Below are 21,551 nucleotides of genomic sequence, written 5' to 3' on the forward strand. Positions count from 1 at the left end.
ACACCCTCCAGCCCCTGGCTGCGCCTAGAAATTCTGTCCATAAAAGTAATGAACAGAACCGGTGACAAAGGGCAGCCCTGGCGGAGACCAACACGCACCGGGAACAGGTCTGACTTACTGCCGGCAATGCGAACCAAGCTCCTGCTGCTCATACAGGGAACGGACAGCCCTTAGCAGAGGGCCCCGGACCCCATACTCCCGGAGCACCCCCCACAGGGCACCACGAGGGACACGGTCGAACGCTTTCTCCAGATCCACAAAACACATGTGGACTGGTTGGGCGAACTCCCACGAACCCTCGAGTACCCGATGAAGGGTACTCGAATGTGTAAAATTATTTAGTTAAAAATATAAATAGTAAGTAAAAGGGGTTAAAAGCCAATATTCTTCTGTTTAAAACATACACTGTTATTATTTTGATTGTAACTTGTCACATGACCGTAGTTGGTAAGTCAGTTAGGAAGTAGTTAGGAGAAGGAGCCTTGATGCTAACTATCATGGCCACTTTAGCATAGGGACCTCTGATGCTAACTAACCAGTGATTAGGAGCTATGTGCCATCCCACAAGCCACTGCGCCAAATCCCCCCACCCCCCTCGCCCCCACCCTGGAGTGATTCATGCGCAACCACTGTTGATTGACAGGAGCACATTTAATAATAAAACTAATAATAATTAAAAATTAAGATTCTGCACAACTTTATAAAAGTGATAAATCCATGTTGTCGTCCCCACAGCTCAGTCACATGTCAGTGTTAAAGAGTAAAGTCAGGAAACAGATTAAATGCTTTTGTTTTCATTTAGTAGAAACTTAAGCCACATGGATCATTTGCATAATGTAGCTTTATGAAACAGCTGTTGAAATAAAATAACACTAAAGGGAAATGTTTGGATCATTTGGATTTATTTTTCTCCTTAAATGTCTTTGTTTGGACACTATGTTGTTGTTGGACACTGTACAGTAGGGGGCGACTTGTGCTTTTGTTTGGCCTGCACTCCACCAATAACTTTAAAGAAGAAGAAATGTGATGTCACTTCCCTTTCCCCTGTTTAAGGACGGACGGATTGTTCAAATTCTGCTGAAGGTCTAGTTCACTAACTGCATAGAGGTCTAACAGTTGACCCCATGAAAGGTTAAGGAGTCAGTTGCTAGTGTTAGTGCTTAGAGGATACAATTTGATGGTTTCGGATTGAGCCATGGTCCGAGAGCATGGATTTCTGCAATTAGGTTAACGAGGCGCAAACGGTAAATATGAACATTTAAAATGTGTTTGCAATGTTTACTGTAAGCTACGGTAGAGAGTGACAAAGTACGGTTTGATTTGTTTTAGTTTTCACGGTGTTCACGATGTCCAGAGAGAGAGAGCTGTTGTATACAGAATAAAAGTGAAACATCAAGACATCAGTACGAGACGTGGGCCTTTATTTCCTGTGTAAAACCTATGCAGTTACAGTGGGTGGGGGGAGTGTGAATGCGACAATGTGTCTGTATTTTTTAGGGATGCACGATAATTATCGGCATTTATCGGCATTTTGGCGCCATCCCCGATAAAGCCGATAAAAAAAATTCGGCCGATAATTAGGCCCGATAATTATAAGCTCAAATTACATTGAATCTGCGGCTCCAGCTCGCTGCCTTTCTCTCGGCGGTGTAGTGACAGGCTGGGTAGGAACCCTTGTATGCCCTGTATGTTCCTGGGGGGAGGACAATAAAATGTTCCGCTTTGGACTTGGACTTGCCTTTGTCTCGTCTCTATCTAAAAGGTTTCTATGTACCTATAAAACATTAGAACAGGCGGCGGCGCCGCCCCCACGTCCTGCAGCCCGGAGCTGCAGCAGACTCAGGACAGCACATTTACAGCAGCAGTCAGATACACGCTCTCCACGGCCGACTTTGCACGTATTTAGCTGAAAAACACGAGTATTCCAGAGAAACAGCTGTGCAGGCGCTCTCCGTGAAGGAAGAGTTTTTAGACTTTTTACATCGAAGTAACTTCAACATTAGCACTGCAACAAAATGAGAAAAAGACGAGGAAATGTGAACCGCGGATCCGCTCACGTAAGTTACTGGAACAGAGCGGGGCCTAAAAACCCATGATCATCTTCGTATTTCTGATCAAATAAACACAATAGCCCCGCGATTGAAGCTCTATGAACGAGAGAAGTTTTACATTGATGAAATGAGCCACGCAGCATGTTTTTTTTTAACCACAATGAGCCCAATGCAGGATTATATTCCAGTATTGTAAATAAGAATTCATTAGTATGATGTCCACAAAAAGAAAAATACTAGGAATGAAGTAGTAGTAGTAATATTATTCTTTTATTTTATTTTATTTTAAAATAAGATGTGACACAGATGAACAGAGACAGACCTGCTCAGATGATGGAACTGTAAAAAAAAACAGAGCTTTAGAAAAAGTTAGAGACCCAAACCCAAAGTAAAACTTGGTAGAGTTAGTACATTTTGTGCAGAACTGTCAACTGTTACATTGAGTTCTTGTCACAAAATAAAGTGCAAATATATATATACATAATTATCGGTTATCGGTATCGGGACATGCGGAATTATCGGTTATCGGTTCAAATTGGCATTATCGTGCATCACTAGTATTTTTGGAAGGAGGTCGGTGTGAGAGAATGTTTTTAAATCTGTAAAGCTCTTTGTGTTACATGACATGTATGAAAAGCGCTATACAAATCAAATTGAGTTGATAATTCTGCATTTGTTAAAGTCGTTTTTGAATAATTAGAGAAAGTTTAGATTTTTCTCCATATTGTTTTCCCCCTTAACTGTTTTCAATATTACAATTTTGTCAGAAGATTAACACTAAAACTGAATGAACACTGCTTTAGTTTGCTTCAAAACGTCTTTAATGCATCTGAACAAAGTCCCACAGGATTTTGGGGAGATATTTTTTGAAGGGGATCTTGTGCCTCCTCAAGGCTCGCGCTGCCAGACACTGCAGGCTCATGTTGGTCTGGCTCCTGAGCAGATCCTTGGCCTCACTGGTGGAGCACACGTCCAGGGGAGTCCTCTTAAACCTGTTGGCCATGTCCATGTGTGCGTCCGCCTCCACCAGGCTGCTGATGATGGTGTGAAGCGTCCGGAAGTCGACGGACTGGTCGTAAATGGCGATGATGTGCAGTGGCGTGTTACCGCCCTCGTCCACAGCGTTGACTTGAGCTCCACATTCAAGCAGCAGCTTCACCACCTGCGCGTCGGGGAATCTGCACAATTCGTAGTTGCCGTCGACGACGGTGAGTGAGCCGACGGCCTGGTGCAGTAGCGTCCAGTCGAATTCAGAGCGCACGTCCATCTTAATCATGCGATAGATGTGTTTGTTCATCTGCACACGCTGCTCCTCCCCACAGGTCGTCTTGGTGGAGATGAAGGAGAGTAACAGGAAGGCAAAGATGTTGAACCTGTAGTCTTCACGAGCCTGAGGCCGCTCCTTCTTGGCTGCAGAGTCCACGCGACTGATGAGGCGCTCCATCTCCAGCACTGAGCAGCTCATCGCCTGCTCCACAGACACTGCGTCCAGAGGCTCGTGGAGGCGCACCATCTGGAAGAAGATCCTCACGAACCTCTGCATGGCGTTGTGCGTGTTCCTGTTGTATCTCTGCGCCAGCCACAGCGCGTGCAGCCACAGTTTCATGCAGATGTCAAACTTCAGGCTACTTGCGAAACACGCTCCTCTGTAGAAGAGCGGGTCGAGCACAAAGATGTTGTCTGAGCCCAAGATCCTCTCTCGGATCATCAGAGTCTCCAAGTGCAGCGCCTCCTCGTCCTCGTGGATGTTCTCCAGATCCTCCAGACTCTCACACTCCCTGCGCGGCCCGTACGCCTCGACGTGTGGCAGCCTCTCTTTGAGGATCGGTCTCCGCGGGTCTCTGCAACGCTCCGTCATGGCCGCATGGAGGTAATGGAACGCTTTCTTGAGGTCATAGTTTTCCTCATCATTGGCCAGTGACGCTCCCAGCAGCTCCAGCCCCTCGACGCGGCTCTTGGCGTCACATTCTTCCGTTAAAAACTCCACCACATCAGCCTTGCATCTCGCTGCTGCCAGCTTCAGGGGCGTCATGCCGTGTTCGCCCTCCACCACAGCAGCCCGTCGACCCACCAGCTCCCTGACGATGTCCACAAGCCCCTCCTCCGCGGCGTAGTGCAGCGCTGTAGCTCCTCCGAGGGACTTAACGTCGGGGTCGGCTCCTCTCTCCAGCAGAACCCGCACCACGCCGGTGTGGCCCTCCAGCGCCGCGGCCATGAGGCTCGTGTTGTTGGTGTGGTCTGTGACGTTGATGTCGGCCTGATGCTCCAACAGGCACTGCACGACCTCGAGGTGCCCGTAGGTGCAGGCCACATGCAGCGGGGTGGAGCCGGTGATGGGGACGGTGTGGTTGACGTTGGCCTGGTGATGAACCAACTGACGGACCACCTCCAAGTGCCCTGCTCTGGCCGCGCACCACAGGGCGGTCACCCCGCGGATCAGCGTCCTGCACACAGGACACACTCAGACATGAGAGACGTTCCAACAACATGGAGCCAATAATCCATCACAATCAATCTATATTTCAGACTAAAAATGATCCATTAAAGAACATGCATGTAAACCTCTTAACTCCAACCTGAACATGTTTTCTCCTGTTCTCCAAATCTAAAAGCTTCTTCAAAACAGAGGCAAAAAACGAGAAGAAAATGAGGATGTAAACGCAACAAAAAAAAGCTAAAAAGTAACAAAAAAAGCGACAAAAATGACAAAAACTCAACAAAAAAGTGACAGAAATCCAGCAAAAAAAGACAAAAAAATCAAGCAAAAAAAAGACAAAAATCCAGCAAAAAAAGACAAAAATCCAGCAAAAAGACAAAAATCCAGTAAAAAAAGACAAAAAAACAGCAAAAAAAAGACAAAAATCCAGCAAAAAAAGACAAAAATCCAGCATCCAGTGTAAAGGCGAGTTTAGACGGAGCGTTTGTGTTTGTGATCGATCATGAGACTGACCCGAGAGAAGACGAGACGCTCGCGCTGGTGGGAGGAGTTATTTTGAGGCGTGACTGACCTGCACACGGAGCAGCTGGATGTGCTTTGACATAGACATGCACTAGCCTAGCATTAGCCTAGCGCCACGTAACTCTTCAAACATAAGAACTCTGGATAAGTAGGAAATGAGGCCCTATGTCAAAAATCCTGAAATATCCCTTTAATGAGAACGAGGTGGAACAGCATCGTGCATGAACAATCATCAGCTAATTTAAGTTCAGATGCTCCGACAGAAAGCTAGCAGCGTGTTTGTTGGTTAGTTGAATAAAGTATCCACTGACCCGTCAAAGTCGATGGAGCCCAGCTGCTCCGTGTCCAGTCCACCACTGTCCAGCAGCTGTTCCACCGTCTCATGGTGGCCGTGTCTCGCCGCGTCCATCAGTGGATCGTACGTCTGTGAGAGAAGCAGGTCGTCCTCCAGTTAATACATGTAGCACTAGCTCTGACGCGGGAAACGTTTACTTACCTCCAGAGACGCCATCTTTTTATCCAGAAAACGATTGTTTAATGTGTAAAACAAACAGTAACAGTAACAACACTTTGGCTGTGGCTGGTGACCATAGCAACCCAGTCTTTACATAAAAACATGTTTTTTAAAATTTAGTTTATGTTTGGTTTTAATTTAAAGGATCTATAGATACAGACGGCATCTCTGGAGTCGCCCATATATGGTCATGTTTGAAACCAGTTAAGGGGGAAAACAATTTAGAAAAAATGTATATTTTCTATTATTATTCAAAAACTACTTTAACAAACGCTGAAATATGAACATAGTTTCTACTAAATAATGATACAAAGACATGGGGAGGAGCAAAGTGGTTCAACAGCCCATAAATACATGAATAACGGGGAATGCTAAAATGATGCAACTTGATGCTACATGTTAGCATTGGGCTAATGCTAACGGTTAGCTCGAGCTAGCTACAACTGCCGTTTTTTCACTTCTACTGAACAATCTGCTGTGAGAAAATATCCATATGGACCCGATTTACACTTGACTTTATTTGCATGATAAATAAGTTCATATTCCACCAGAAAATGGCAAAAAAGAGGGGAAAATTGTGTTTCTCTAAAGATTCTATTTTCCCCCTCGGCGAAGCCACACCCCCTTCTATGACGCGATGCCGTCTGTATCTATATCATGCTATTTTAGCCATTCCAAAGTTAAGTATAGGCATTCATATGATATATTGTACCTCTACCATTATGGAGCACTCATTTTTGTGATAAATATAAATGTTTTCTGGAGGTATTTTTCAAACCCGGAAGACACAACGCTTTGATTCAGTTAACTCCGCCCCCTCTCTCCGCACATACTTTGCCGTAATATAAATAAACAGCAATAAGTGAAGTTACTTCACAATGCAGTTTTAAGGAGTTGACATCTGCAACACAGCTTCATAAATGGCTAACACAAATGCTAATATGCTAACACACATGCTAATATGCTAACACACAAGCTAATATGCTAACACACAAGCTAACACACGTTTGGATTGACTCACCGCTCTGGTCCATCTCTGTTTACATCACTGGCAACTACAGCTGCCAGTGAATTACCGTAAATGTTACAGAATACCTTACCGTATTTTTAACGGTGAAAAAATGGCAACTACAGCTAAAAAAAAAAGTTTTTCTTTTTACGCTGTGGTTGCCAGAATATTTTCGTAAAAAATACAGTTAACATGTAAACAAGGTTCAGGAATCAGTATATAAATTCAAAACGGCTTTTAAACCTTTTAAATTAAATTACATGTTTAATGATTAAAATGTAAAGATGCAACCTTTTATTCAGCTGCCAGATTTCTACCATGAAAAATGTTGTATCACTTTGTCTTTTTTATAAACCAGGCAGCCGTGGTCTTTAGCTCCAAACACAATATAAAATCAAACAATAGTGTAAACTACCTTAAATAAACAATTAAAACTACTATTGCAATACATTTGTTTAAATTACAGCTTATGCACTTTTTACATGCAGTTAAAGACTTTAGTTTTTGTAGCACTAAGTGCTGACATTGATAAGGGACTTTTAATTTAATTTTAATTTAATTATTATTGTTATTATTGTTGTTATGAATGATTATTATTATTGTTATTATACGACAGAATCTATAACTCAGTTATGGCTATTGCTGTTGTGTTATTATCATCATTATATATACATAGCAACCTATGTCTTATTCTTGAATCAAACAAAATCGATTGAGTCAGTGGTATTGGTGCTGATGGTAATAAAAAAGGAAGTAAATTCTCAGAAGTGATAACATGTACATAACCGTGTGTTTCTGCATTCAACATAACTCGTAGTACAGGGCAGGCAAGCGGGGCCGGCTGCTCGAGGAGAGCATCGTCTGGCAGCAGACTCCTAAATCTTGTCTCTTTTAATGCACAGCATAGGACACTTAACACATGATGGTCCGGTTGCTTGGGGGCTGCCCCCCTCTGGCAGCTGGTCCAGCACAGAAGAAATGAAAACATAAGAGAAAACAAAAAAAATAGACAACAGAACCTTGATTCCTTTTAAGTGCACATCATTAAGATTAATATTGTTATCATGAGCATCGATCAGGCAATACAATATATTTCATGAATAAATGCAGAGTGTGTTATGTATTATTCATGCACATTGACACAAGTAATGCTACATGGGTTGTGATGATGTTGATGATGATGATGATGATGATGATGATGATGAGGATTATGAATAACAGTAATACTAACATGGCAATAAATAACGCATAAGGAAAAAAATAAATAAATAAATAAATGTATACACTTGTTATAAAGTGTAACATACTGTGATTGTTGACTTAATGTAATGCATTGTTGCATTTGATGTAAATATGTAATCATATGTTATTATTGCAACCACATTATTATTATTGAAGTGAATAGGGGGCGGGAGTTAATAAGCTTGTCTTCTTCCCACTCCTTTTCGAGCTTTGTAATTATTATTATTGTTTTTTTTTCTCACTTTTGTGTCTGTTTTGTGTAGCTCGAAATAAAATATTCAATCAATGTACAATATTTGTTGAACTGTTCAATGACAAAAGCAGTATTCTGTGGGCCACTTTTAGTAAGCAGAACTAGCATTGCAGGATGAACCAAACGCCCGATACCTTAACCCGTATGCAAAGGTCTACTTACAGGCATGTGTTGAAAAGTACTCGCTGCAGATATTGTAGTTGTAGGTTAGAAGAATAGTCTTTTTCCAACAGTCCATATGAATGATGGTTTTTGGCAAGTTGTCCATACATGGACTGCAAATAAAATAGTCATTAAATACGTTAATATGAAAAAAGTATTTAAATTATATACCGTATTTATTGCACCATTAGGCGCACCTGATTATAAGGCGCATTATCAATGATAATGTTTATTTTCATAAATAAGGAATACAAGGTGCATTAATTAATGCTGGTTCATCTGCAAACAAAGGCACGATTCAGTACGAATGAAGTTGATACAAAGGGAGCACCGGGATATAAAGGCACTGTTAAAATTAAAGGCTTTTATGTGCTCCTTATAGTGCAAAAAATACAGTAATAATAATGCATTAGCTTAGCTTATACGGCGCTTTTCAAGATGCTCAAAGTTGCTTTACAATTGTGTGCATTATTCATTCACTTCATACTTTGTAGTAGTAAGTTACTATTGTAGCCACAGCTGCCCTGGGGTAGACTGATGGCAGCGAGGCAACGAGTCTGTGCCATCGGCCCCGCCGACCACCACCCAAGAGTCATTTTGTCACAATAGAACCTGAGTCAGCAATGGTTTTTAAATTGGCAGTATGATAACAAACACTGGATCTGGAGGGTCCATTATTTTTCCAGGTTTTCTGTGACTATACTTCACATCATAGCAGAGCACAGAAGGAGCACCTGGATCTGGTTGTATAATTTAGTGCATTTAAACACCTCTCCAAACATTGTCACTGTTACATGCAACTACTCTGACTAGAATCAGCCAAGACCCTTCGAACTTCAAAAGTTTGTGTTCAAAATGAATATCATTAACTTTTAGCAGGGCATTTGCTGCTGCATTTAACACAATAAACTATTGAATGTGTGGACTACTCAGACATCACTTTTGGTTATTTCATAAAGGCATTAGTAGATATTAGCCTATATGAAAAAGCGGTTTATTATTAAGGTTGTTACCTCAGATGTTTCAACAGTTGTAATACCGCCTTCGTCAGAGATGAACGTGATGCATCTTTTCAGGTTTTCCCAGGCCTGGCCCTCCTGACAAAAGCAATAATCAGTCAATCACGCCTCGTTTTAGCCACTACTCTCAAACATCAAATATAAATACAATATTTCATTGAAGTCAGTGACTGACATAAAATAATGCACCCAGCCCTTTTTTGCACGTGCACACCTTCTGTTTGTCGATGCATCCCTTGGCAATGCTGAGCCTCCGCCTTTTCTTCCTTGACGTCTGTGTGGACACTGGTCGTGGGGGCAGCCAGGCTTCTTCTGCAGTGTAAACAAATAATAACAGCAATTTGAATTATAGCAGCTACTGATAATCTTATTCAAATGCTTCCAGACCAGCAGTCCAGTACAACACTATCCTATATCCCCTAAAATGATGCTTGTTCATGCACTCACCCCAGGATAGCGAGTAGTCCTCCATTTCCCCCTTGTCCGGCTCAGTACTAGGTGTCAGATTGGGGTTGTACAGTTGGCTCTTGTACTTAGCTGAAAGTCCAGCCTCATCACTGAACAGTGCTTCAAAGTCCAGATCAATCTGTTTAAAGAATAAAAGTACAAATGTCAGAAAATGCAGTGAAAATGTGTGTTTACACATCACCTACAGAACATACATCCTGTGATCACTCTGAAACATGTTACCTGCTTCTACAGAAGATCAAGCTAGTGCTTGCTGTCTTGTATAGATGCTACGCACTCTCAAATTCACTCATATTACCAATGCCCAAACTTCAAAAATCTTGAAGCTCTGTGCTCTGTGCACATGCTAAAATATTGATAACAGGACTCTCTCCATTCTCACCATTCCCATGGTCCTTCAGAGCCTTCCTGAGGTCCTGCAAAATACACAACACATCAACATCAGTAAAAATGATCAAAATATTAACAAGTAACATATTATTAAAAGTAAAACTCACAGTATTATTTGTCATTATACAATTGCACTTACCAGATGTAGAATTAGTCCTGAAACACTGAAACACTGCGACTCTGCGCTGTAACTGTGGGCCAACCTGACCAGCATGTTTCTGGAGGTGAAACCTGGTTGGTTGCCTCCAGTGCTCCTCTTAAACGCTGCATCGCTTCCTGAGCTTGTCCCGGTTTCAGAGCATGGTGTCCCGCACTGGTGGGCTTCTCCACTTCCTCCTTCCTCCTGCGCAGCTCCCTCTGCTTCTCATCTTCGTCTTTGTCCTCCTCCTTCTCCCCTGGCCCTGACAAAATTTTCCACCTGAGGGTCACAATATTTCTGTTTAATATAAGAGTAAAACGTAAGAGCAATGACGCGGCATAACCACACCATGACAGCGTATATTAACCTGTATCAAAGGTTATTCAAGTTCCTGATTGTGTGCAGTGAACACACATGTGACTCCTGGCTGTTCCTTCAGTGGTGCTGCTCTTCTTCACATTTTGTACATTCACACTGCAGATGCAACATGACCAAATACACACAATAAAAAGTGGTTAAAAACAAGAATTAAATATAATCTTATAAAATGGAGGATGTGACAGTTCCTCTATTTGTGTGTATTTTAATAGATAAAGCTCACAGTGGTGAGTACAGTTACAAACAACCCCTAATTTAACCTCTTACCCCCCGCCTTAACTTAGTGCATTTTCTCCAGTCTAGCTTTACCCAAATGTAAAAGCTTCTGTTCTGAAACTTACAGCCTATAGACTAATGCCTCATTTGAAAGCTAAGACCTACAAAACTGATCGTGACCTTTTTAAACTGGAGAAAATGTGCTCAGTTCAGGTGGGGGTTAAGAGGTTAATTCAATGACAACTGATATGGAAAATGTAAACTTTTCCTATAATAAAATCAACACTCAGGTTTATACAGAGGCTGCACCTTTCTACGTAGTATGTTACAGTATATATTCACATAACATTTAAAGCAGTAGTAAGTAACTCTTCCCCCTAGAGGCCATAAGCCTAACTGCAGGTGTCATAGCAAGTTATGATTTTTTAACTTATTAAATGTCTTGCAGAGTAAATACTACACTGACAGGAAAGGCGAAGGGAGAGAGGGTTACTGTGCATCCAATTATACAATGGAAATATTTTTTTTCACTCAAACTTGGCTGTAAATACTGTTTAAAGTGACGTTAGCCCGCAGTTAGCTTTGCCCGTTAGCATGTTAGCTTCTTCTTCGTGATTCCATTAGTGTGTGTTGCTTTCTCCGGACCGGGGGCAGTCAAGTTACAAACATGGTTTTCTGTCCAGAGACACCAGGGGGAGATGAAAGACCCTCCAATCATCCCATAAGCACTTGTATTACCCCCACAGGGACTACGGAAAGGATTTATTAAGGTCAACACGTTACTTAGTACTGCTTTAATGTTAGTGAAATAGTAGAATAGTTCAGATTGCTTTATGCTAGTAGGCTTATAAGACTGCTATAATAATGATTCAATTATATCTAGAAGCTGTTGTAGTCTGCACTGATTTCCAAACTAGAGGTGGCTGTAAACCACAGACAAACCAACGACAACTTTATTTGCGCATAATCACTGACGCTGTATAAGCACTTCAATCACATTACTTGCATTACCAGACAAAGCTAGGCGGTGTGACTGGGTGTAAAGCTCAAAGTTGTACGTGCATCTCTCTATCACTGCGGTACCACGCTTCCCCTCACCGCTGTTTTCTCCGCTGTAACGTTAGTGCACGTGGCTCCTGACGCCTTTTCCACCTCCAGCAGCGCGTGCACGTCCTGTAGATACTCTCTGTCACTGCATCCAACAGATCAGTTTGTGGATGCAAAACAACTTTCTCCAACTAAACTCAGACAAAACTGAGATAATTGTTTTTGGCCCACAGGCACAAAGAGTTATCTGTCACCTTGAGTCTCTCTCCCTAAAACCAAAAAATCTGGTTCGAAATCTAGGAGTAATCATGGACTCAGACCTGAAGTTAAACAGCCACATCAAAGCAATCACATCAGCAGCTTTTTACCATCTGAAAAACATGGCTAAGATCAGAGGAATAGTGTCAAAACCAGACTTAGAGAGACTTATCCATGCATTTGTCTCCAGCAGGTTAGACTACTGTAACGGCCTGCTCACTGGCCTCTCTAAACGAGCTATCAGACAGCTACAGTACATCCAGAACGCTGCTGCTCGAGTCCTGACAAGGACCAGGAAATACGAGCATATTAGTCCAGTGCTCCGGTCTCTGCACTGGCTTCCTGTCACTCAGAGAATAGACTTTAAAACAGCTCTGCTTGTGTACAAGTCTTTTCATGGTTTAGCACCAAAGTACATCTCTGACATGTTACAGCCGTATGAACCATCTCGGGCCCTGAGAACCTCAGGGAGGGGCCTCCTGGTGGTTCCCAGAGTCAATAATAAACACGGTGAGGCTGCGTTTCAGTTTCATGCAGCTAAAATCTGGAACAGTCTTCACGAGGATGTGAGACAGGCCTCAACTCTGACAATGTTCAAATCCAGGCTGAAAACAGTTCTGTTTGCCCGTGAATATGACTGAAAGTATTTTATCTGCACTCTTGCCTTTTACTGTACTTGATTACATTTTATGTTGGTGTCCAGAGGAGAAGGAGCGACAAAAACAGAGGTTAGGTAACTTTGTGTGAATGAGCAAGAAAAATAGTGCTCAAGACAGAGCGAAATAGTGCTCAAGACAGAGCGAGTCAAAACAAGACTTAAAAATAGTGCTCAAGACAGAGCGAGTCAAAACAAGACTTAAAAATAGTGCTCAAGACAGAGCGAGTCAAAACAAGACTTAAATATAGCCGCAAGCGGCGATTAGCGGCCCTCGCCGACCGCCCTGCCCCCTTTGGTCTCCCTCAATCAAAATTTACGGTATTGCTCCTGCCTTTATGCCTGTTTGTTTTTTAAGTTTTTTCCCCGAGGGTCTTAGTTTTAGGATTTTTGGAATGCGCTAATGTGCCCTCTTGGTATCTGACAAAGTTTTTGTCAGAAAAAAACAAAACTTTTTTGACAATACTGAGAACTCTGCTCTTAATTTATACATTATACAGAGAAAAATGTGTACACCGCATTCCAAATTATTATGCAAATGACATTTTTCTCTGATTTCCTAAATTGTCAACTCAAATGAAAGTCTTTAACTTGTCGAGGATCATTTAACCCTTGTGTTGTGGCCACTTTGTCGATGCGTATCTCTGTCATAGTTTTATCAAATGGTCTGAATTTTCGGATATGCGTTAACATCCATGACTTTTACCAGTAATTTTTTTTTACATTTTTTGATTAAGTGATTACAATGTTATGAGAAAGAGTTACACTCGTGGTCACCATTTTGTTTCTCTAATATCTCAGCCATAAAATAACCTTTTTCAACAAGTTTGGGTTCTATCTTTAGTGTAGCTTCAGACTAATGGCCTGATACAAAAAACATGTGTTTTTTATTTTTTTTCAGTGTATAGGCCTTGTTTATGTAAAAAAACACCAAATCCTTAACAAACAACAGTCATAAAATATCAAAATCTACTTCTGAGGATAACTCAGACTATCTGGTCAGTTTCCAAGTGGAAATAGTCAAACTTTTGTGTTAATCCAATTTTTGAATTTTCTCATACATTTGAATGAGAACAAATAGTTACACTCGTGGTCACCATTTTGTTTCTCTAATATTTCACTCATAAAATAACATTTTGAAATAAATGTGGTTCTATCTTTAGTTTGACTTCATAAAAATGCACTGATAGTAAATTTACCAGTTTTTATCATTTTTTGGGTCGGTGGGACATGTTTATGTAAAAAAAAAGTCAAATTTTGAGCCAAAAATGGCCCTGTAACACTGAAAATCCTGAAGTGGATGTAACTGGAAGTATTTGGTGAATTGGGCCCTGGGAGAGACTCAAAGGTAGAGCAGGTTCTGTTTCTGAAAAATGTTTCATTTTTGAATGAGAGCAAATAGTTACACTCGTGGTCTCTGGGTCAAAACCCCATTCATTTCAATGGACATGAGCCGATCCTCCATGTTTTCTGTCTTTGACCTTTTGTACCGACTTCATTTGTGCTTCAGATATGAAACCATTATTTTGTCTCCATCCCAGAGGACTTCCTTCACATGCACATTCACCAGATTTTGAATTCACATATTTTTACAATAGTTACAGGCCCTAAAGCCTGAAAACAGCAGCAGCTCTCCATTCATTTCAATGGCAGTGTCCTCCATGTCTGTGATTCCAGCTATATTTTGGACTTTTGCCTTTCATACCAACTTCATTTCAACTCCAAATCCATAACTTTTTTAAATATACACTCCACAGAGCCTCCACTACATGCACATGTGCCACATTTTGAATTCAGTCATTTTTTCATAGTTTTAGGACCCAAAAACCAGTGCTATAACCCAGCTTTGAAATACAGCCAAACTGTGATTCTCACTCTCTTATTTCAGGAAAGTTTCTGTATTCTCATAAAAAATCTGCTCAAAGCAGAGTTTACATCTTAATTCAAGAACTGTTATCAAAATATTTAATGTTCAGTGCAGTTTGACAGTGAAAGTAAAGTACAGTAGAGCAGAATGTGTTTGGAAAAACAAAGCTGTAAAAGTTATACAAACAACTGACATTCTATAAACACCAAACAAATGCACATTTATTTATACAAAATCATATTTTTTGATCATGATCTCTCCTAAAACTACTTAGACACTGAAATGCATCTGATTTTATGATCTGTGATAAAGTTTTGAGACAAAACGCTGTAAACACTAACCCTAACCCTAACCCTCTGAATTATGGGGCACACAAGGGTTAAATGTGGTTGAAAAAATCTCCCAGTGAAAACGGTATTTAAAACTCAATCCACTGTTCCAAATTATTATGCAACTCATTGTTTCAATACATTTTAAAGCTTGTAATTAACTGAAAATGGTCATTTGTTGTATCTGTAGCATTAGGAGGTCATATTTACGGAAATCAAAGATACAGTGCCTCTCGTAAGTATTCATACACCTTGGACTTTTGCACATTTTGTCATGTTTACAACCCTAAACATAAAGATTTTATTTGTATTTTTTTTACTGAACGTTCACACACAAGTAACAGACAACTGTGAAGTGAAAGCAAAATGATACATGATTCTGTTATTTTTCAAAAAATAGAAAAGTGGGGCGTGCATAAGTATTCATACAGCATTTTCTGAGTGCATTAAATTGCCTTTAAAACATTCCTAATGACTCCAGAATGTTCACACCTTGGCCTAACGGTTAAATAGAGGCCACCTGTGTGTAAACTACTCTCAGTATAATTACAGCTGTTCTTTTAGGCCCTCAGAGCTGTGGTCGGAGTGTGTTGGTCACTGAACAACATCATGAAGGTCAAGGAGCACCAGAGAGGTCAGGGATAAAGCTGTGGAGAAGTTTAAAGCAGCGTTAAGTTATACAAAGATATCCCAAGATTTAAACATCTCCCGGAGCAACTGTTCAATCCATCATTCAGAGATGGAAAGAGTAAAGCACCACTGCAGACTTACCAAGACACGGCTGTTCATGTAAACTAACAAACTGAACAAGGAGACACTGGTCAGAAATACAACCAAGTGTCCCAAGATAACTCTGGAGGAGCTGTGAAGTCCTGCTGCTGAGCTGGGGGAATCTGTACATGGGACAACTATGAGTCGTATCTACACAAATCTGGCCTTCATGGACGAGTGGAAGAAGAAAGACATTATTGAAAGGAGGCCATAAGAAATCCCGTTTGAAGTTTGTAGAAGTCATATGGAGGACACAGCTCCATGTGGAAGAAGGAGCTTTGGTCCGATGAGACAAACGTTATGTATGGAGCAAACCTGACACTGCTCATGGTCCTGAGTGCACCATCCCCAGTGTCAAATATACGGGGGGAGCATCATGCTGTGGGGCTGCTTTTCCCCAGCGGGAACTGGGAAGATTGTAAGAATAGTTGGGAAGATGGATGGAGCCAAATATAGAGACATTTTGGAGGAAAACCTGCTGGATTCAGCAAGAGAACTGAGGCTGGGGTGGAGATTCACCTTCAGCAGGACAATGACCCTAAACACAAAGATAAATCTACAATGGAATGGTTCAATAAAAACATATTAATGTGTTAGAATGGCCCTGTCAAAGTCCTGACCTAAATCCTATTGGAAATCTGTGGAATGATCTGAAAACTGCTGTTCACAAACGCTCTCCTTCTAATGTGACAGAGCTGGAGTTGTTTTGTAAAGAGGAATGGGCTAAAATGTCAGTCTCTACATGAGCTAATCTTGTAGAGTCAAACCCCAAAAGACTTGTGCTGTTATTATAGTAAAAGGGGGTTCCACAAAGTATTAATTCATGCTGTATGAATACTTATGCAAGCCCCACTTTTCACTTTTCTATTTTTCGAAAAATAACAGAATCATGTATCATTTTGCTTTCACTTCACAGTTGTCGGTTACTTGTGTGTGAACGTTCAGTAAAAAAATAAAATCTTTATGTTTAGGGCTGTAAACATGACAAAATGTGCAAAAGTTGAAGGTGTATGAATACTTTCGAGAGGAACTGTATTTCAATCAAAAACATCTCAATAGGTCAAGTTAGATTTTAACATAGGACCTTCTTTGAGCAGCTTCAAAATTCTTAAATCCATTAAACTTGTGAGTTTTTGGACAGTTTCTGCTTGGATTTCTTTGCAGGATGTCAGAATAACCTCCCAGAGCTGCCATTTGGATGAAAACTGCCTCCCACCCTCAGAGAAGTTTTTCTTGATGAGGCTCCAAAGGTTCTCAATAGGGCTGAGGTCAGGGGAGGAGGGGGTCCACATCATGAGTCTCTCTCCTTTTATGCCCATAGCAGCCAGTGATGCAGAGGTTTTCTTTACAGCAGGACATGGTGTGTTTTCATGATGAAGAGGATCTTGTTCGGGAAAACACTGCTCTTCCTTTTGTAGCATAGAAGAAAGTGGTCAGTCAGAAAGAGGTCATTTTCACACCGTCAGGGATCCTAAAGGGGCCGACCAGCTCTCTGCTAATGATTCTGACTCCGCCCCCTCCTTACTGACGTCACAGCCTTGTTGGGACATGGTGGCCATTCACCAACTATCCACTACTCCATCCATCTGACCATCCAGGGTCACACGGCCTCATCAGTGAACAAGACTGTTTGAAAATGAGTCTCATGTATTTCTGAGCCACTGCAGCCGATTCTGCTTCAGCTTCAGTGAACAGTTTAGGGGAGGCCGGAGAGAAGGTTTATGCACAACTGCAGCCTCTGGAGGGTCCTACACCTTGATGTTCAGGAGACTCCAGAGGCACCAGCAGCTTCAAATACCTGTATGCTGCTTTGTAGCATCTGTTCTCTTAATCTGATGTGTTTGTCTGGCAGAAACCGTCCATATTGTGCCTTTATCTGCACAAACCCGTGTGTGTCTGAATCAGCCACAAATCTCTTATCAGTTCGATGATTGCGCTTCATCTTTCACAATAAAATGGGACATTCTGGTCATCGGTATGGCAACACCGTGAAATATATGGCATAGGTGTGATTGACTTTTCTGATCGGTGTGACCAAATAGAATTTTGTGCCAAATTATATTAATTTTCGTGAAACAAAAATTTGTACTCACCATATAATTCCTATAGGGGGCGCTATCGCGCCAAATTTGAATTTTGCCTAATGAGAGTGTTTAGGACTGTGACTTTAACACCTGACAAAAAAATGATCATAATCGGGCTTCATATGTGCGAATGGGAGCCATTTATTGTTTGCGAAAAATCGCAAAATACTTCGTATTCCCGCTTCGCGGGCTTTCATCCAAAATGGCCGACATCCAATATGGCCGACGGCCTTGCCGTAATAATATTTTTTGCTCAACTTGTCATGATGCACGTCTGTACCAATTTTTAGGATTCTACGACAAACTTCATTTTTGCCCGCGTCCTATCTCGCAATGTTAAAAAAAAACGGAGGTGGCGCTAACGCGCCATTATTTTGAAATTAAATATTTGGAAATAGTCAAAAGTTTCGTCGGATCGGGTTTGAATTTTGGGCCAAAATTTGAACGAAATCAGGCTTCATATGTGCAAATGGGAGCCATTTATTGTTTGCGTAAAATCGCAAAATACTTCGTCCAGTTTGCGGCTTCGCCGCATAAAAACCGTAAAAGTTAGAAAAATAATTTGGATAACTTTTAAAGTTCTACTTGTCAAGATTATTTTCCACCCAAAATAAGCTTGTTCCGATAAACGCTCTGGGAGGAGATAGATTTTGTACGAAGAGAAAAATAGAGGCAGATTCCCGCTTCGCGGGCTTTCATCCAAAATGGCCGACATCCAATATGGCCGACGGCGTTGCCGTAATAGTAATTTTTGCTCAACTTGTCATGATGCTCATCTGTACCGATTTTCAGGATTCTACGACAAACTTCATTTTTGCCCGCGTCCTATCTCGCAATGTTAAAAAAAAACGGAGGTGGCGCTAACGCGCCATTATTTTGAAATTAGAAATTTGGAAATAGTCAAAAGTTTCGTCGGATCGGGTTTGAATTTTGGGCCAAAATCTGGGACTTTTCGTCGATGTTCACTGGGTGAAAATCGCGACGGCGCGAAAGAAAGAAAGAAAGAAAGAAAGAATTTCGTCTCACACGAAAACAGTGTTTCCGCTTACGCGGGCGCCATAAACTATATATTTTCGGAAAGTGCTCGCGCATTCCTACCTCATGGTAGAGGTCCTGGGTCACTGACGGGCACTTTGTGCCCGTCAGTGACCAGTCGCCCATTGACTTTTATGGGCTCTGTACAATTACAATGTTGATTTTTGCATTATATATGTACGTGCACGGGACGTGCACGACAAGAGGAGTGCATTAGTGAGTGTTTGAGAGCGCACAGTGTTTTTTTCTGTGCGCTCCGCGCACTTTGGGTGAGTGCGCTCCGCTTCGCTCCGCGCACTGTCCAATTACATTGTTTGTTTTCTGATACATGTGCACGTGCACGGAACGTGCACGTCAAGAGGAGTGCGTTAGTGCATGTTTGATAGGAGGCGAGCGCTTCGCGCTCGTTTTGTGCGCTTCGCGCTCGTTTTGTGCGCTTCGCGCACTTTGGGGGAGTGCGCTCCGCTTCGCTCCGCGCACTCTACGCGATTACAAGAGGCCCTTCGCCAGCCCTGATGGCGCTCGGGCCTAAAAATAGTGCTCAAGACAGAGCGAATCAAAACAAGACTTAAAAATAGTGCTCAAGACAGAGCGAGTCAAAACAAGACTTAAAAATAGTGCTCAAGACAGAGCGAATCAAAACAAGACTTAAAAATAGTGCTCAAGACAGAGCGAATCAAAACAAGACTTAAAAATGCATATAACTGAAAGTATTTTATCTGCACTCTTGCCTCTTACTGTAATTGATTAATTCTATGTTGATGTTTTTATTGATTGTATTTGTTTTCTTATATTTATGCAACTGTGAAGCACTTTGAATTGCCTTGTGTATGAATTGTGCTCTACAAATAAACTTGCCTTGCCTTGCACGTTCATATGACCGTTATGCTACTGTGACCGGCTGACATCGCGGGTTTAGCAGCTTCCATTGTATTCACGGAGAACGTAACCCATGATAAAACCGACTTTAGCTAACGGAGGGCGATAGCTAGGCGCCCCAGTGCAGAAAATAACGGAGACTTAACTGATCGTGACATTAACCCACATTAACAGAGAGCACGTTAGCAAAGCCATGACTAATGTCTCTGCAGAAAGCCGATGGAGCCCAACATTTCACATATTGTTTCAACAAAGGGCTAGCTTCTGCTACTCAGTCTGCTAATCGCCTAGCATCCATCAATTCTGACAATTCGGAGAAAAACAGTGACTACATAGACTTTGCATAAGTATACAACTAAAGTTCATAGACTCACCGTTCAAAGTTGTGTCCAGGACCAATACCAGTTAGTGTGGTTCGGGCTATTGCTCGCCATCCAGATCTGGAGAATCTTCTGGAATCCAACTCCGATAAAAAACTTGACCTGGAAACAGGTCAGACGATAGCTTAAATTCTATTCTATAATGACTACAGGCTACTAGAAAGCTATTACATTTGCTCAAAATATCTTCTAGTTGTACAACATCAGGCTTCAAAAATTACACAATTAAAATGAACCAATTTACATTAGTTTACATTCCGTAACAAAATAGTTTTTCTCAAAAATGTATAGCAAGTATACTTTAAGTTCAAAAATAGCACTTCTTGGCTTTAAATGCATAAACTTAAACATTTCTCTTCCAAAATAACTTAAAAATCCAGGTACCAGCACTTGACATTACCCTACTAATTTTGTACAGTGGCTAACCCACATTAGCACCACTGGGGTAAGAAATAACATGTGCTAAATAGGCAATCTTGCACAGAAACGGAAATTTTACAACTCTACAAAAGTGACTTTGCATAAACCTTCAAGTAGTATTTCGTATCAAATGAATTGGGACCTTGGCTTATCGTTTCTAACTCTAAAAAGTGTGTTTTTGTAATGAAAAGCTGGCGGAGATACCACTCGGAGATTAGCATCCGGAGATTAGCATGCTAACTAGCCCCCATACACAATGAATGGCACTCACCATGCTACTTCACACGTGGGACACGAGTTTACGCAGCTCGCATGGGTTCGCAGCCTTTGGGACTCTCAGAATCTTAAATTAATAAAACGAATTGTCATTCATCTGCATATAGCAATATTTTACTTAATTAGGGTTGGAATTTGCTTACCTAGCACGGTGTATTTTCCACCAAAAAGGCTGCTACTAACACGTTAGCTTCCCCGGAGCAGGTACAAGGTCTCTCTCAGTCTGCGTCTCTGGCATGTCTGACTAGCACGTACAGAGCACGTAGAGGTCGAGAGAGACTTGACCTTATTGGTTAATGATGATTTTAGACTAAAGCGCTATTGGCTGCTCGGGGTGTCAAACTAAAATACATATTACGTCTTTTTAAATTATATTTTTAACAATATTTATCTATTTATATTTCTATACTTTTTTAGTCAATATTTATTCTTATTATGAATTAGGGAGTTTTAATCATCTTAATCAGAGTAGTATCAATATTCCATATATCCATCCATTTTCTTCCGCTTTATCCGGGGCCGGGTCGCGGGGGCAGCAGTCTCAGCAGAGATGCCCAAACTTCCCGATCCACACACACCTCCTCCAGCTGTTCTGGGGGGACCCCGAGGCGACACCAGGTCAGCTCGGAGACATAGTCCCACCACCGTGTCCTGGGCCTTCCACGAGGCCTTGTCCCACTAGGACATGCCTGGAACACCTCCCGCGGGAGGCGACCAGGAGGCATCCGGAACAGATGCCCGAGCCACCTC

The 21,551-nt window shown here is 41.5% G+C and overlaps 1 protein-coding gene across 1 annotated transcript; it reads right to left on the bottom strand.

Moving 5' to 3' along the window:
• Window positions 1-2,871: 2,871 nt before the first annotated feature.
• LOC306965108 (protein fem-1 homolog B-like) lies at window positions 2,872-18,914 on the bottom strand (the record flags this gene model as incomplete). Its single annotated transcript, XM_079559351.1, has 7 exons — window positions 2,872-4,495; window positions 5,322-5,434; window positions 9,424-9,521; window positions 9,657-9,795; window positions 10,040-10,093; window positions 11,884-11,992; window positions 18,910-18,914. The coding sequence occupies 7 exons, from the start codon at window positions 18,912-18,914 to the stop codon at window positions 2,872-2,874; spliced, it is 2,142 nt and encodes a 713-aa protein (XP_079415477.1).
• Between the last annotated feature and the right edge of the window lie 2,637 nt (window positions 18,915-21,551).

Source organism: Gobius niger (assembly GCF_951799975.1).
Source record: "Gobius niger genome assembly, chromosome: 7".
In the NCBI taxonomy this organism is placed as follows: domain Eukaryota; kingdom Metazoa; phylum Chordata; class Actinopteri; order Gobiiformes; family Gobiidae; genus Gobius; species Gobius niger.